Genomic DNA, 16,853 nt, shown 5'->3' with positions numbered 1-16,853 from the left:
ACCGCCACACTTCCGCATTCATTTCTCGCGGCAATTCTCGCGTCGCACAAGATTTCAAAACAAAGTCAAAAATTGTAAAAACTATTTATCATTGGGTTTTTTAAAGAATTCTTTGTATCATTTAACATATAGAAACAAAAATATTCGCGAGTATATTTGACGGATTTTTTTAACGGCAAAAGGAACAAAATTCTAAAGAAAATTGTGAAGGTGTTACGTCATAATCGGTTGACCCCGTGACCGCCAATGAATAACACACCGGCTACGTAACCAAAAGTACACACACACATACGACCGGTATATTTCTCAACTTCAAGTTATAAAAAAAGTAGTCAAACGGTACATTTTTACCATCAAAATGCTCCGAACTTCAAAATTAATTCCCTTGTTCTGTAAGGGTGTGAGTGGGTCTCTGCGATCTTCGGCAGTCAGGTAATATGATAAGATTTTAAGCAGAGATTTATTTGGATTTTGTAGCCCGTCCCGTTCGTCATGTTCGTGTGCATGAGCGCATGGATGGGGATAATAAAAAGGGTTTCTAATAAAATTACGTGTTTAGTTGGTAGGCTAGGTATAGAGCAAGCAGACTCATAAGTCATAGAATAAGGACACAGAGCATGCAAGGACTTTTTAGGCCAAGGTTATATATGCACGATTGATCATGGTTTTAAGCAAGACTTTAAATAAGAGAAATTATAAAAATATATGCTAAACTTAGATTTGATTGATTGAGTGAGCGCATCTGAAGTTCTCGCATGTTCGTTGTGACTGAATTGTTGTACATTCTCAACTCAGTCAGTACAGTCAAAAAGGTTTATCGCGATTCAGAACCGCAATGCGTTGTGGGAAGGAATATGGGGCGATTTCTATGCGGTTTCTACAACTCGGTTCAATAGCACCCTCTCTTGATATTTTGCTATTCGCGAAAAAACCTTATGGTTAATAAACAAGACTTTAAATAAGAGAAATTATAAAATATGCTAAACTTAAAGGAACACATTGCCTTGGATCGGTCGAGTTGGTTTTTGAAAAGCATTTGTAACCGTTTTTTATAAAATGCATATGGGTAGAAAGATGTTGTAAAAGTAGAATACAATGATCCACACAAACATGCCTCAAAATTGCGTGGTTTTCCTCTTACCTCGTCAACTAACACGTCGGCCATTTATGGGGGTCAAAATTTTGACTCCCATAAATGGCCGACCGTGTTAGTTCGCACAGTAGAAGGAAAACCACGCAATTTTGAGGCAAACTTGTGTGGATCATTGTATTCTACTTTTACAACATCTTTCCAACCATATGCATTTTATAAAAAACGGTTACAAACGCTTTTGTTTTGACCAACTCGTCCGATCCAAGGCAACGTGTTCCTTTAAGTTCGATTGAGTTGAGTGAGCGCATCTGGGCCAGGGGCCAATTTTAAATAATATATGGAGCTGCTTTAGCAAAAAATTTGCTTATAAGCTGTTGTTTACTTAGCATAACAATTGAGTGGAGTCTTGGCCGGTCTGATTTTACTAGGCAAGGATTTGTTTGCTTTTAAGCAAAATTTTGTGCTTAAGCAGCTCTACTGAATTGTTGTTCATTCTCAACTCAGTCAGTACAGCCACTGAGTCAGTTCAGTGGTAAGACTCTTTTAAGTTTTACTTGTCTTACCATTTAAACTTCTTTTGTAACTTTAACCATGGAGGAAGGAAGAGAAGGAGCTCGAACGACCCCCAAAACCGCAGAGTAATAAAAGAATACCCTGACAATGCCCCTGTCTGACTAGTGGAAAAAGATAGGAAACCTCCAGCTGGTTGGCCGATTAACGAGCAGGATAGGATCTCTTTGTACAGAACGTGCGGTATCGTCGCTCTGCACCGTTGCCTTCGTGTAAAGTTGAATCATTGGAGACAATAATTGTGAATATACACATTTTCATATATACCGTTTGTGGTGTTTCACTGAAACATCATGGCATATTTTTACATTTTTTGTGACTTTCCGGTCAATAGCGGCGGTTCAAAATTTGGGTATTAGCACACGAGGGTGGTTGGTATTCAATTGTGTTTTTCAATTTGGTGGGCACAAGTGTACACAATTTTTATCAGGTCTCAAAAAAGTTTTTTTTTTCTGTATTATATCCATACGACATACGACAACATGGTTGAGTGAAGAACCAAGTGGGCACGCGCGGGGGGGTGACTCATCATGCACGGTTTTATCGATGCCGTTCAAATATTTGAAAAATTAAAATTAAAAATAAATATCCTGTTAAAACTTTACTCAACAAAGAGGTATTCAGTTATTCAGTTATTCCTGAACTTTTAACAAACATAAAAAGACGCAATAAAACAAAAATTGCTGAGAGTTGACAGCAAAGAAAATTTCGAACAAGTTTGTTTAAATATTTATTGTTCATTTGGAATTCATCGCATAAGACAATAGACCCTTCCCATGAAATATGTAACCTGCACATAGCGCGTGCGCACTATAGTTTTGGTTTGCAAAATGAAGGAACATCGCGCTGTTTTGTACACGACTAATGGCTGCGTGATGCAGACGCGATTGCGCGTCTGCTCAGTGCACAACTCTATCGCGTTTTTGCCAACCAACAGGGTCTGTATGCATGCGTGAATGTAATTAACATATTTCATGGGAAGGGTCCATTGCTTCATGTGGAATTGATAGCATAAAAGTGTTTTACAAAAATACATCAATTTTGAATAATAAATAAAGACAGTTGCTGGCTATAGAGCTGTATACAGGGTTTTACGGTGGAGCAATAAACTAGATTACTGCTCCATGGTTTCACATTAGAATTGGATTGGAGTCACTGCAGACACACTGGCTTCACTAGGACACCGTACTCCCCAGTCATGTCACACTCCTTACAAAAAGGGGGCAAATTGTGTGTGAGAGTTGAAATGTCATCCAGTTCTAATAAATGTTTGCATACTTCCAAGAAACCAACGGAAGGCTGAGTAAAGAAAGGTTAGCGACCGGGGTTCTCAAAAACAAGAAAGGGTGAGGGGCTTTATATTTTTTTATTTCAAGATGGCCACCATTCTTTTTAAAATGTCGAGTATCCATTGTTTTTTTTCTACTGCTCAAACACAGATGTGAAACATTTTGGACAAGACATTCAGATTGTTAAAGCTGAGATCGTTTAAAATAACCCTTTTTTCATTAAAAAAAATAAAAATAAAAAGGAGGCGGTCTCTAAAAAGGAAATAGGCAAGGACGTTAAACAAGTTTCTTTTTTTAATTTTTTTAACAGAATTAGGACCTTATTTAAAAAATGGACCCATTAAAACTGGTTACAGACTGGTCACAAACCTACACCAAACCTACACAACACGTATCTGTCTGTCCATACTTTTGGAACATGCACTCAGTTATAAAGTTGGCCTAAGTTTTGGCCTTAATTTCAGAACAATATTTTTTTGCAATTTCTTTAGACAGATGAATTCAATGTGGGTGGGCTTCTTTTATGAGACTAAACACTAGTGTAAAAGTGTAAAATCATTTTGCATACAAAAGACGTGAACACTAAATATACTCTTGTTTGTTTTTTAACATTTTATCTTGCGTGTATTATCTTAAAAATTGCATAGATCATTGATAATATCTCCCTCTATTTTTAGCCAAACAAAAAACATTTACAGGTTAATATTGGTCAAAGATCAATCTATTAATAACATGCACTATAATGACCATGATAAATTATACATGTTTTGTGCCAGCAAAGTTGAGTTCTCGATTTCTGTATATACATAGCATCAAGAGTAGTGCGATATTAACCTATATAGACCCATTGCACAAAGCGCAGCGCACTTGCACGCGCCCCGTGGGTGTCAAAACATGCTAAAAAAATGGTACAATGTACATGTGTTGACGCCTACCATTTCTGCATTTTTGAGGGAGTCCATTCCTTTTGTTTTGACACACAAAACAACAGACAAAAGACACGCGCGCATGTGCCCTGGGCATTGTGCAAGGGGGCCTATTGCACGGCCAATATGAAACCCATTATTTTTCCATTTTCTTAATATTTTATTTGAAATTGACACTTTTAAAGTACAGTATTTATATATAAACTTATTTGAACAGGGTTGTATCATCATAATGTTGTCTTTTCCAGACATGAAATTATACCTACTTACTGATTTCTGATTTTGGGGTCTTTTAAAGAAATCAGAAAAACAGTGTGATAAAATACAAAATGTAGCTTGAGAAGTTTGTCAACAGACTATATGACATGATTGCATGTTCGATTGTTCGTCAGATGTTGTAGACAAATTTTCATACGTTTTTCGAAGAACCACATATCATGTGTGCCTTTTGCCTTTTTAGTTCTTTGAATACAATTCTTATAATTGTTTTACCTTTCATTCATTTTGCAGACCTAGTGCGATAACATGGAGTCTACACCAACATCGGTGGAAAGCCAGTATGGCTGAACCAAAGCAAAATGCAACATCACAGAAATCCAAAAGTGTGGTTACGGTAAGTGTCTTTGTGAAAACTATTCATGAGAAGCTATATGTGTGTAGTTTTGCACTGTGGAACCTTCTGTGGAATTAGCCCAAACCAGGACCCAATTTCATAGCGCTGCTTAATGGTAAGCAAATTTGCGTGCTTACTGTAACAGAAAAATTGCTTAAGCCTTAGCGTATTTCACAGGTTAGCAGAAAAATTGGGCGGCCATATTGCGTGTTATGCGTTGTGACGTCATTTATTTTCATGCGGTAAGCACCGGAAGGTTAGCATGGCTTTTCGTGTGCTTACAGTTAGCAGCGCTATGAAATGGAAATCACACAGTAAACACAAAATCGGGCGCTAAGCAGCGCTATGAAATTGGGCCCAGATCTTGAACTTTGCTCTTGAAGGGGCACGGCAGTTTTCATTTGGTAAGGGGCACCTTTATCAGGAAAATTGTAGGAATTTGCAATTTATGGAGCTTTTATTTGTGAAATAAACCAATCAATAAATGGCACCACAGCAGAAGCACATTGCTGTTGTTGCCTTGGGTTAATTCAAGGCCTGCCTAAACTCCTTGGCATCTTTTTTGACCAGGGCCCAATTTCATAGCGCTGCTTAGCAGCCGATTTTGTGCTCTCTTGAGGTCTCAAAATCAAATTCGTGGAAAACTACTTCTTTCTCGAAAACTACATCACTTCAGAGGGAGCCGTTTCTCACAGTGTTTTATACTATCAACCTCTCCCTATAACTCGTTACCAAGCAAGGTTTTAGGCTAATAATTATTTTTAGTAATTACCAATAGTGTCCACTGCCTTTAAAGCCATTATACACTTTCGGTAAACAGTATTGTCCAAGTCCCACACTTCGTGTATCACAACTTATATATAAAATAACAATCCTGTGGAAATTTAGACTCAATCGGACATCGGAGTCGGGAGAAAATAACGGGAAAACCCACTCCTGTTTTTGCGCGTTTCGCCGTGTCATGACATGTGTTTATAACAAATCCGTAATTCTCGTTAACGAGAATTTATATTGTTTTACCGTTTTCTCAAAAAGTAAAGCATTTCATGGACTAATATTTCAAGAGAAGTCTTTCACCATTACCTTCTGTAAACCCTGTAAATTATTTGTAAATCTGTGAACTTTTTTTTTTCTGTACGGAAAGGGTCCAATGGCTTTAAGGCGATGGGACTTTGTAATTCAAATAATTTCCTGTGTGGTTTATTACTTGATACTTTTAGTTGGTATTATTCAATCTTCATTTGTTTTATCATCCCAGGAGTCTCATTCCTTTGGCATGGGTCTGTTTAAAGGAGAAGTCAACCTCCAAGAAGTCTTTCCATTCCCAGAAGGTAGGTTGTCCAGAAAGATCTTTGGCTCCTACTTCTATAACAAATTATTGTTGAGAATTGCAAACTGTTTACCAACCAAAAGGAGCTATGGTATAAATGTAAAAACATAGTTAATGGCCTGGTGTTTCGACCCTAGCAGAGGCTGATTACTTGTTGTTATAGCCTTTGAGAAAGACTCTGCTAGGGTCGGAACATAGGGCCGTTAACTATTTTTTGAAGAAATTATTGTTCAATTTGTGTACATTTTTGAGAAGTGCGGTTACAATGCTTTTGCACTGATGCATGTTTTATTTTATTAAATTTTTCCCCATAGTGCTCAACAGCGAGCAACTGGAGGAGACACAGATGTATGTTGAACCAACTCATAAATTCTTCCAGGTAAATAGTTTTCTTCTTTTTGTTTGTTCTCATGCTTAATTTAAATCCTGAATTAAATACTCATGTGTTCTCTTCTCGTTTATAAACTGTCCATTAGGCCTGGGCGAATTATTCGAATATCCGGTTAATGGCAAATAGGTTTTCCTATCCGTAACCGCGAATGCCTTTTTTTCTTAACCGGATATCCGCATAGGGCACGAATACCTATTTACAAACCGGATAATTCTGTAATTACAACCGAGTAACCGGATATTCTTTAATATCCGAATATCCGCGGACGTCGGGCGACAACTGATATGAATGTTTTGTCTGAATCCTTATGAAACTTCTATTAAGACAGCATAAAACAGCATAAATTAAGTATTCAACTATGCTCACCTCCGTGAAGAGTTAAAACAATGACATTTCTGACGTAATTTGGTCAAAGATTACAAAAGTTTTCCTTCACGTAGAGTCAATCACGATCAAAAGAAAAAGCAAATTGCCATCTTTAAATTAGATCCGGTCATTTTTATGAATGAACCGAGTGACACTGTCTAAAACTAATATCAATCCACCCATAAGATCTCATTCACAAACGAACAGCGCCCTCTAGCGGCGAAAAAACTATTTGAATATCCGGTTAATTTCGGATAGTTGGCCAGCGGTATTCGAATAAAAAAAATTCACTATTCGCCCAGCACTACTGTCCATTTTGTTGCACTCTTAAGCAATGGATTGTATCGTTGGAAAATGGGCTTTAGAAGTCTTACTGATTTATAAAATTATTATTTAATTATTGTGGTTTGTATTGTAGGAGGTGAATGATGCAGGAAAGAATGATTCGTTGGAGAAGGTTGAAGATCACACCATGCAGGGTCTGAGAGAGATGGGAGCTTTTGGTCTACAGGTCCCTCAAGATCACAGTGGACTTGGTCTGACAAACACACAGGTATACATTGAGTTTTCCTGTGCTTGAATGGAGGTGTTTATCTTTAAAGGCAGTAGACACTATTGGTAATTACTCAAAATAATTATTAGCATAAAACCTTACTTGGTAGCGAGTAATGGGGAGAGGTTCATAGTATAAAGCATTGTGAGAAACGGCTCCCTCTGAAGTGACGTAGTTTTCGAGAAAGAAGTAATTTTCCACAAATTTGATTTCGAGACCTCGGATTTAGAATTTGAGGTCTCGAAATCAAGCATCTGAAAGCACACAACTACGTGTGACAACGGTGTTTTTTTCTTTCATTAATATCTTGCAACTTCGACAACCAATTGAGCTCAAATTTTCACAGGTTTGTTATTTTATGCATATGTTGAGATACACTAAGTGAAAAGCTTGGTCTTTGGCAATTACCAATAGTGTCCAGTGTCTTTAAGAAAAAATCGTTTGGGGCATCTTGGTTCTCACTTATGAGTGTATCCATGGTATTGCCTCTGTTAATCTTCAAAGTTCAGGAGTACCAAACAGCTTGACATTTGCGATCTTCACATAAATCCCTTCTGACTCCCCCAGTTATCAAAACCAAATTGTTTGGGTCTCGCTCTATCCAAAATGCAGCAGTTCAGAAATGGAACAGTCTTCCAGAGGTTGTTAAAAAACTGATATATCAGAACAATTCACAAACATATCTGTTTACTTTGAACAACTGCTGATTTTCCCTTCACAGCTCTTAGGGACCTCGTGGTGATATGCGCAATTTGGAAATACTTTATTATAAGTATTATTATTTAATAAGACTCTACCGATAGGGACAAATTCCCCCAAAACAATTAGGATTCCTTCGTATGTCTGGCACTATCTTGTGTTTCAAACTTTCTTATTAATCAACAATTTATTCTAATCTTCCGTTTTTAGTACGCCAGAATGGTAGAGGTGGTTGGTGAATACGATCTTGCTGTCGGTATTGTCCTCGGTGCCCATCAATCCATCGGCTTCAAGGGAATCCTACTGTTTGGCAACCCTGAACAGAAGAAGAAATACCTGCCGAGTCTTGCACAGGGTGAGCAGATGGCTGCATTCTGTCTGACGGAGCCGGCTAGCGGGTCCGATGCGGCATCTATCAGGACGAGGGCTGTGCTTAGCGACGACGGGAAACACTTCATCTTGAACGGAAGCAAACTATGGTGAGTAAACAGGTCAAAGGTCTTGTGAATCTTGCAAACACAGAAATACTGAGACCCATTTTTCCGAGAATTATGTCCCGTCCTGTCTAAGAGATTGCTTTATCCAACAGACTTCCCCCCTCTCTTTTTTTCAGGATCAGCAATGGTGGATTTGCCGAAGTTTTCACAGTCTTCGCACAGACCCCAGTCACAAACGCAGATGGCGTCACAACAGACAAGATCACAGCGTTTATTGTGGAGCGTGGATTTGGTGGAGTTTCCAAGTAAGATTTGTTTATTTTTGACAAATAAGTATTTAGGGTGGTTCGGAAAAAAAACGTTGGTTTAAACTCGATCAGTATGCTCTGATCGTCTTCTGCTTTCTCCAGAAGATGATCAGAGCATACTGATTGAAACGTCAAGTTGAAACCAACAGTCTTTTCAGAACCAGCCAACTCATTTTAGAGATAGTTATTACACAGTGTTACTGCAAACCTTTCAATATCGTATTGCCACCATGCAAAATTTCAAATCCTACTTAAATAAGTATTTGACAATTAAGTGACTGTAAGATAATGTATACCTTCGGTTCAGGCAATAAAACTATCTTGTGAAAATATCATTTCAAAATGCGGTAGCCTTTTTTATATCGTCGAAAATCCAGAGCATCTATACTTGAAACACATAATCTGAAAGGCGTAACTAACAGAAGCGTTTCTTAGATTCAAATTGGCGAGGATTAAAACTGAAATGTTTTTTGTTCTTGTTTTTTTTCACAGTTGTTCATGTTTTAGTTTCTGTTCCCAATTTTAATTTATTTTATTTCTCAATTTGTACTTCAATATTCTTTCCCAAGATGTTTTCTATTTTAATTGTTAACTTTGTACATACATATTATTTTATATAGTCTATTGAATATTTTTCATTTGTGTAATATCGTTTCCTGTAATTGGCGGCTCGTCCGCTGTTGGTTTGGTCTATAAATATATATATAAAACATAATTTCAAAGTGAAATGATTCTCAAAATGCCCTATACTATCAAAAGATGCTGCAATTGTAACCAAGTAAGTTGTTATTGTCATTCATTTATCTGTTGCAGTGGTCCCCCTGAGAAGAAGATGGGCATCAAAGCGTCCAACACTGCAGAGGTTTACTTTGAAGACGTTAAGATTCCTGTTGAGAACATCCTTGGAGGTAAGGTTCTTACAGTCGACCTTGAAAGGGCCAGGCAACTTTTTGTTAGAAAGAGCACTTTTATTGAAGGGTTGAACAACCCAAAGTTATTTAAATTTACCCAGTCAGTTTCACCAAGTGGTTTGTTACTTGATATCTACCTGTTTTGAAAGGAGCGAGGATGTGTGGTCTTCTGGTTAATCTATATTTTTTGTATACAAAATTAATGTATTTTCTATAGTTTTTATACATATTTATATTTGGTATGGTATTTGATGTGCAATTTTTATGTCGTTTTTGTCCTTGTGCCCTTTTGTGCCTTTGCTATTTTTATTGTCTGGATCGCCTTTAGATGGTGATTATTTTCGCTTTTTGGTTATCCACAGGCTTGTTCTCTGTGTAGTCTTATTTTTTATGGGCTATTCTTTGGTTGTTCTGTTTGCCTGGAAATAAATAAATAAATAAATAAATAAATCTGAAGTAAAAATTTGAATCCCCCTAAGGTGATCCGTCTGCTGTTGCTTGTATCATAAACTTGAGTGTGATCCCTGGCTATGTGATAGTTAAAGGTTTTTAACTGACTGGCACCCCTGAGTAAAGATATTGACCAAATAGGGAGAGCGCCATCAATATGTTCTAGATAGCTCAGTTGGTAGAGCCCCGGCATGTTAAGCCGGAGGTCGCAGGTTCAAGTCCTGCTTTGGTTAAATTTTCTTGATAAACCTCAAATTATTTAAAATTTACCCAGTCAGTTTCTCTTTTTGTCTATTACTTGATAGTGATGAAAACTGACTTTTCAAACATATTCAACTCAAAAAGTCGGCCTTGGTGAAAACTGGATGAGGTTGTTTTAAGCTGAAGATATAAAAGAGTATTGCCCTCAAACTGATGAGAGAGGTTCATGTTTCTCTTATTTTTATTCATTTGATATTTTTCACAGAGCTTGGGGGAGGTTTCAAGGTGGCTATGAAGATCTTGAATAATGGTCGCTTCGGGATGGCCGCTGCATTGTCTGGAACCATGAAGGGCCTCATCAAGAAAGCTGTAAGTAACTTCAGCTTTCACTTCAAATCATAAAGAAATCTGTGGCTTCGATCCTCCAGTCCTGAAACGGAAGTTTATAGCTGATAATGTTGATGGTGCAGCTTTGTTGTTGCAGAGACATCAGTTAATTCCTTACTCGTTCAAATTCAACCCCCGAACAAAGATATTGACAAAATAGGGACACCGCCAATATAGGGCTAGATAGCTCAGTTGGTAGAGTGTCGGCACGTTATACCGGAGGTCGTTGGTTCGAATCCCACTCTAGTCAATTCTTTGTTCAGCCCCAAAAATCAAATTCAATTTCGTAAAAGATTTAGATCCTTGCTTTGCCTTGCCTAGGCCGTGTTCATTCAGTTTTGGATGTAGCTCACAATTTTCCTCTTTGTTGTGCTTATTTTATCCATATTGTACCCAGTTAAGATGTAATGTCGTCTCACAACCTCTTTTTCAGTCTGCTTCGTTTCCTCTTCCCTGTTCTTAGTTGTCAATCTAAAACTCTTCTAGTCCATCTGTTTTCATTTACACATGCCACAGGTCCAGCCCATCTCTACTGTGCCTCCCTGATGTTTACGACTATGTCCACTACTCCCCTGTTTTCTTACATATAATAATCACTGGCTCTTATTCTTGCCTCACCAGGTGGACCACGCCGCTAATCGGACCCAATTTGGAGCTAAGCTGGATACCTTTGGTGTGATCCAAGAGAAGCTTGCCCGTATGGCCGTCAAGCAGTACGTCACTGAGTCCATGGCTTATATGATCTGCGCTAACATGGACGCCGGATCTACAGAGTTCCAGATTGAAGCAGCTATCGGCAAAATCTTTGCATCTGTGAGTATTACATGTAATGTACCTTGAAGTTTAACTTTAGGCTGTGATTGGTCTTGAAGGGGAAATATCATTGCGAATATCAAGGAAAACTCATATTTTGTTTTAAATTAGGAAGCAAAAAAGTCGTTTGCAGCTGCTGCTGATTAGGCCTGGGCAACTAGTGAAATTTTTGACTCGACTAGTCACGCCTCTAGTAGTTGTGATTTTTGACACTAGTCATGCTTAATTTTTAATTCCAAAGATGCATGGCGGAATATTGTTTGCTGCAGGCGCAATCGAGTAAAATTCACGCTAAATGGATTGAAGGAGTGTGTCACTGATGTCTGATTGTGTTTCATAAGTAAGTTATGTTGTCATGGATAGTCGTGAGCGACACAATTAGTTCACCAAGCAGGAAGTCCCGACTATTTTTGTAAAAGTGGTGGCGGTACTATTAACCGATTGGTTGAAAATCAATAGTTGTGACTTTGTAATAGTCGAACTAGTTGCCCAGGCTTACTGCTGATGCAAAAACAGAAGTTACTGGCGTTTTTATAAAAATAAAAATTGGCATGTGCAGTCGAGTGCAGCGGACTCAAGTTCTTAGGGCTGAATCATTGAAGTGTGGGTTATACAGACCTTTTCGCAAATACCATTGCGCAAGCGTAGACTGTTGAATGAGGTGCATTGTGGGATAGATATGGATCAAATTTGGACACCAGCTAGACCACAATACACCTAATTCCAAGCTTTTCTGCGCGCCCCAGTATTTGCGAAAAGGTATATTCCCGGTTTTGATACTGAATATTATTTTCCTTTTTGGTCCTTTCTAGGAGGCAGCTTGGGAGATTGCTGATGAAGCCATCCAAGTCTGTGGTGGTATGGGATACATGAAGGTAGTCATATCTAGCTGCTCTTATCCTTTGAACTCTAACCCCTGACCTTTGACCTTTGACAATGACTTCATGTTAGATAAAGGCTGAAGATATTTCCTCAATATTTATGATGCAATCAAGCTTTATGAGTCGTTTGTCGGAAATGCCATTAGGGAGAACAAGACGAAAACAGGCGAAAACAAGCCAACATGGGTGACACTTAAATTAAGATGCCAACACATATTGGTTTTATATTGGTTTTATATTGGCAACTTTCTTACTGATAATAAAAAAAACCCATTACTTTCACCACTTTCGAGCCAAAGGTGGCACCAACCTGTGGTTTTTATAACAGTATTAAAGGCAGTGAAAACTATTGGTAATTACTCAAAAAAATTATCAGCATAAAACCGTTCTTGGTGATGAGTAATGGGGAGAGGTTGATGGTATAAAACATTGTGAGAAACGGTTTCCTCTGAAGTGCCATAGTTTTTGAGAAAGAAGTAATTTTCCACCACTTTGATTTTGTTGCTTTTGTAGGATTCTGGTTTGGAGAGAGTAATGAGGGATCTTAGAATCTTCCGTATCTTTGAAGGAACCAACGACATTCTCCGCCTCTTTGTCTCCCTCACTGGACTCATGGTATGAGCTTGAATTTTTTCAAAGGTTTTTTTTTTTTTTTTTTTTTTTACAGTTTGTTAAAAGGCAAACTATACCTTTGGTTTTTTGGAACCATTCGATTGTTTCAATCAAATATAATGTATGTACATGTATGTGAATCGGTCAGCGGAATCGGGAGAAAGGTAACAGGAAAACCCACTCTTGTTTCCGCACGTTTCGCCGTTTTGTGACATGTGTTTAATATAAATCCGTAATTCTCGCTATCAAGAATTGATATTGTTTTAATGTTTTCTCATAAAGCATTTTATGGAATAATATTTCAAGAGAAGTCTTTCACCATTACCTTCTGTAAACCCTGTAAATTATTTGTAAACCTGTGAACTTGTTTTTTTCTGTACCGAAAGTGTATAATGGCTTTAAGATATAAACATATGGTGCTACCACAAACCTCACCTAATAAGTCTCTTGCTAGTCACATCATTTCTAAAGGTTTGCCTGTGGTTTGATTACAGAATGCAGGCCAGCGTCTCAAGGAGCTCCAGAAAGCTCTGAAGAGCCCCGCCATGAACCTGGGCATCATCATGGAGGAGGCCAACAAGAGAGCCAAGAGGATGGTCGGCATCAACTCCGGTCCATCCCTCGGGGAGCACTGCCACCCCGATCTCCAGACCTCAGCCAGCCAGGCCTCTAAGGCTATCAGTGACTTCTCAGTCAGTGTCGAGGAGATGCTGATGCAACATGGCAAGAATGTGGTGAACAAGCAACTGCATCTATGGAGGATGGCTGACGCTGCTATTGATATCTACGCTATGGTGGCAACTCTCTCAAGGTATGTCATGATAATAATGCAGTCTGCAGTTTATATACTTTACCTTGTCTAATCATCTTTTTTTCGGCATAGACTTTTGTGGCCGCCTCATCCTCAAGGTGTAATTGAGGCACATCCTGGAGTTGCCATCATGACCTGTTCTCTGTTAGTCCTGCTAGCAGCTTAGGACGACCTTGTTATTATTATTATTATTTTACAGAACAAAACAAAATACATTGACAATATACCCCCGAGATGGGCAAGGGACAACAAAAGCAAATACATACTATGATCCGTAGATCTGTTGCCTCACATCTGGGGTACACAATAAAATTAATATAGATTAAACATAATATAGTACACAAAGCAATAATAAAAGCAGATAATTATACAACCAATAGTAAATAATAAATATCTAATAGGTAAAAATAATCTAATAAGAATGAAAAATAAATTTAAAATAAATAAGTAAGTAAAAATAACAGATAAGGTAAGGAAAACAATAAAAGAAAATAACCAAAACTGTTTTGAAGGTTGTGCTTTCTGCTCTACCAGTCAGGCCCCTATTGGATGATACCCTGTCCTACATCCTTATGGACTGTGAAGGGGGTACCCCAGTTTCAGCCCTAGCAGTGTACTCTGTCCTTTGCTGCTGGCTACTTGTGTCCCAAAAAAATTCCCTCGGCCCCCAATTTTTCCAAAGCTTAAGTACTGTCAAAGAATGGAAAACTTGTTTTTTAAATAAAATAAACATTTCTACCATACAATTCAGTTTCGATTCCTGTTGGGCGCTGTACTCTATTTACATGCAATGCCATCCAACTGGAACAATTTTCATGTGTCAAACAACCCTTCTCAAGTGACATGGAAAACATAAAAACACTTGAATGAAATAAAAATCAATGGCAGGTTCAGGAGTTGAAATAACCAAAAATTGGCTTGTTTGATTTTCCCGTCAGAGCTTCGCGATCCCTGAAGAACGAAGTCCCGTCCGCCGACCATGAGAAGACGATGTGCGAATTCTTCTGCAACGATGCCGCACAGCGCGTTGAAGACAACCTGAAAGCCCTCAAGAACAAACAGACCAAAGAGAACTTTGAAGCTGTCCCTAAGATATCTCAGGCCATGGTGCAGTCGGGAGGCCTCCTGGCAGATCATCCTCTTGGATTTTAAATTGAAATCATGCCAGCCGTTCCAGTCTACATTCAAATCTAATTTTTCCTGGCGACAGTAAACTACAAACTAAAGAGGTTTGTGTCTCAATAATTAGCAATAATAGCAAATAGGAAACTTAAACTCGGTTCAGACAGGCGCTCTTGAGTCGAGCCAAACCAAATTATTTAATTAGATACCAGGGCCCAATTTCATAGAGCTGCTTAGCACAAAAATTTGCTTAGCATGAAATTTCTGCCTCGATAAAACAGGATTACCAACTGAAAATTCCATGTGATTTTCAGGATGAGCAAACCACAGCTGAATACCAGTAACAAGCAATATGCAACAAGAAGAAATTTGGTTGGTAATCCTGTTCTTATCAAGGAAGAAATTTCATGCTAAGCAAATTTTTGTGCTTAGCAGCTCTATGAAGTTGGGCCCTGGAGAGTTTGACATCTGAAACAGTTAGGAACGAATTTACACGCTATGGAGTTGTCAAAATCTATTTGGTTCGACAAGACTCTAGAGTGCCTGGCTGAACGGACTTTTATCTCATTTGAAAGAAACTTTTTTTTTTCCTTTTTTTGTTTTCAACTAACCCTGACTTAGCTGAACTCAAATTTTCATCATCGAATCAAGCCTTTACTTTGTTAAGTACTTTGGAAAAAATTACCAAGAGACTGGAATGGCCACTCAAATAAAACAAATCTATAAATATTCTGGTTATTTATCTATTGTGTACAAAATATTTACGTCAATTTTAAAGATAACACAGCGACAGAAGGACACTAGTAAATCTTGCATTTGATGAGTTAGGCATCATCAAATTGTTTGTGTACTTCAAATGTTTATCAAGAGACTCATGAAGGGCCATTCAAATAAAGCAAATCTATAAATTGTGTACAAAATATGTAGGTAAATTTTAAGGATAACAGCCTCAGGACAGAATGCATGTAGTTAATCTTGCAATAAGGCATTATCAAATTTCAATCATTGTTTGTTATAGAATTTTAGGTTGTTAAAATGATAGATCAAGCATTTCATATCCCAGAAAGATGTGTACATATCATTTTTAGCCCTCCCCAAAATTTTGGGAAAATTCACCCTTTCAAAAAAAGGTTCTGCAAATTGGACATAAAACTGTGACAAATTATTTGTCTATCTAGTTTTAAAGCACAAATTATTTCTCCGTTACGATGTGAACACCAATCATGGTATTTGTTATCAGCAATAAATAACGAGGGTTTTTAATAAAAAAAGTAAGTGTTTTCCCGGTGGAAAAATTGTACAGACTACTAACTTTAAGGATAGACACATTTCATTGTCAAACTGAATCATGTTAATTCTATTGTGTAAATACGCCAATTTTGTCATGATATTGAAGAGGTGATTAGATGTGCGTATTGCAGGTCATAGAAGAAAACTTTCTCAAGTTTGCATCGTCGCCCACAGACCGTGCATCTAAAACTCTCTATCTATTCTTCCCATGGTTTCGTTTCCATCATAATACCTTGTGTTTAATTATCTCTGAATATGTTAATGAAGCGGTAGGTTTGTATGTATTCAACAGTGTTTTAGAAAGGGGAACTATATTTGATAAAAATTCAGGTTTGTAAAATACACTATCAGTTGTTGTCTATTGTGCTCCATTGGTTAAATATTAAGAAACTTTTGCGTGTAGGTTTAAAGAATGTCGTGATTGTTCAACATACAAAATTCTTTGTGGGTCTGGAATTTCGTTTTTGTGTGTGTGTGCGTGTTGATGTGTTTAGTAACGATAATTATATTAGTTAACCCTCCTACTTTGGTACCAATTCATGGTGATATCACTAACCACTTGAAACCATCCAAGTGCACAGGTTATGAATGGTGCTGTTCCGTGTACGAGGCTAAACTGTATGACTACATGTTTGCTGTGTAGATGCATTTACCATACGATACGATATTCCAGGCTTTCTTACATATTATCATTAAACAAACAACAGTGTATGGTCAGCAAGTATGAGGGTTAAAAAACATGCACTTGAACCAAATAACGGGAACATGTGTTAGTGACACCAATGCAAAGACCAATGCAT

At 37.8% G+C, this 16,853-nt stretch overlaps 1 protein-coding gene across 1 annotated transcript; it reads left to right on the top strand.

Annotated features, from left to right (window-relative positions):
- Positions 1-252: 252 nt before the first annotated feature.
- Positions 253-16,493, top strand: LOC139945206 (very long-chain specific acyl-CoA dehydrogenase, mitochondrial-like). The gene is made up of 14 exons (XM_071942500.1): positions 253-432; positions 4,389-4,491; positions 5,750-5,822; positions 6,136-6,200; positions 6,997-7,131; positions 8,041-8,309; positions 8,444-8,572; positions 9,389-9,483; positions 10,403-10,506; positions 11,146-11,337; positions 12,150-12,212; positions 12,732-12,833; positions 13,325-13,641; positions 14,580-16,493. Exons 1-14 carry the CDS (start codon positions 359-361, stop codon positions 14,791-14,793), a joined length of 1,935 nt encoding a protein of 644 aa, XP_071798601.1. The 5' UTR covers positions 253-358; the 3' UTR covers positions 14,794-16,493.
- Positions 16,494-16,853: the final 360 nt, after the last annotated feature.

The sequence above is a fragment of the Asterias amurensis genome, chromosome 12 (genome assembly GCF_032118995.1).
Source record: "Asterias amurensis chromosome 12, ASM3211899v1".
Classification (NCBI taxonomy): Eukaryota; Metazoa; Echinodermata; class Asteroidea; order Forcipulatida; family Asteriidae; genus Asterias; species Asterias amurensis.
This window is presented reverse-complemented; position numbering and strand designations above follow the sequence as displayed.

Coding starts and splice junctions, on each gene's coding strand:
- LOC139945206 (XM_071942500.1), top strand. CDS start 359: ATGCTCCGAACTTCAAAATTAATTCCCTTGTTCTGTAAGGGTGTGAGT. Junction 8,310..8,443: donor TTGAACGGAAGCAAACTATG/GTGAGTAAACAG, acceptor TCTTTTTTTCAG/GATCAGCAATGGTGGATTTG. Junction 8,573..9,388: donor GGATTTGGTGGAGTTTCCAA/GTAAGATTTGTT, acceptor TATCTGTTGCAG/TGGTCCCCCTGAGAAGAAGA.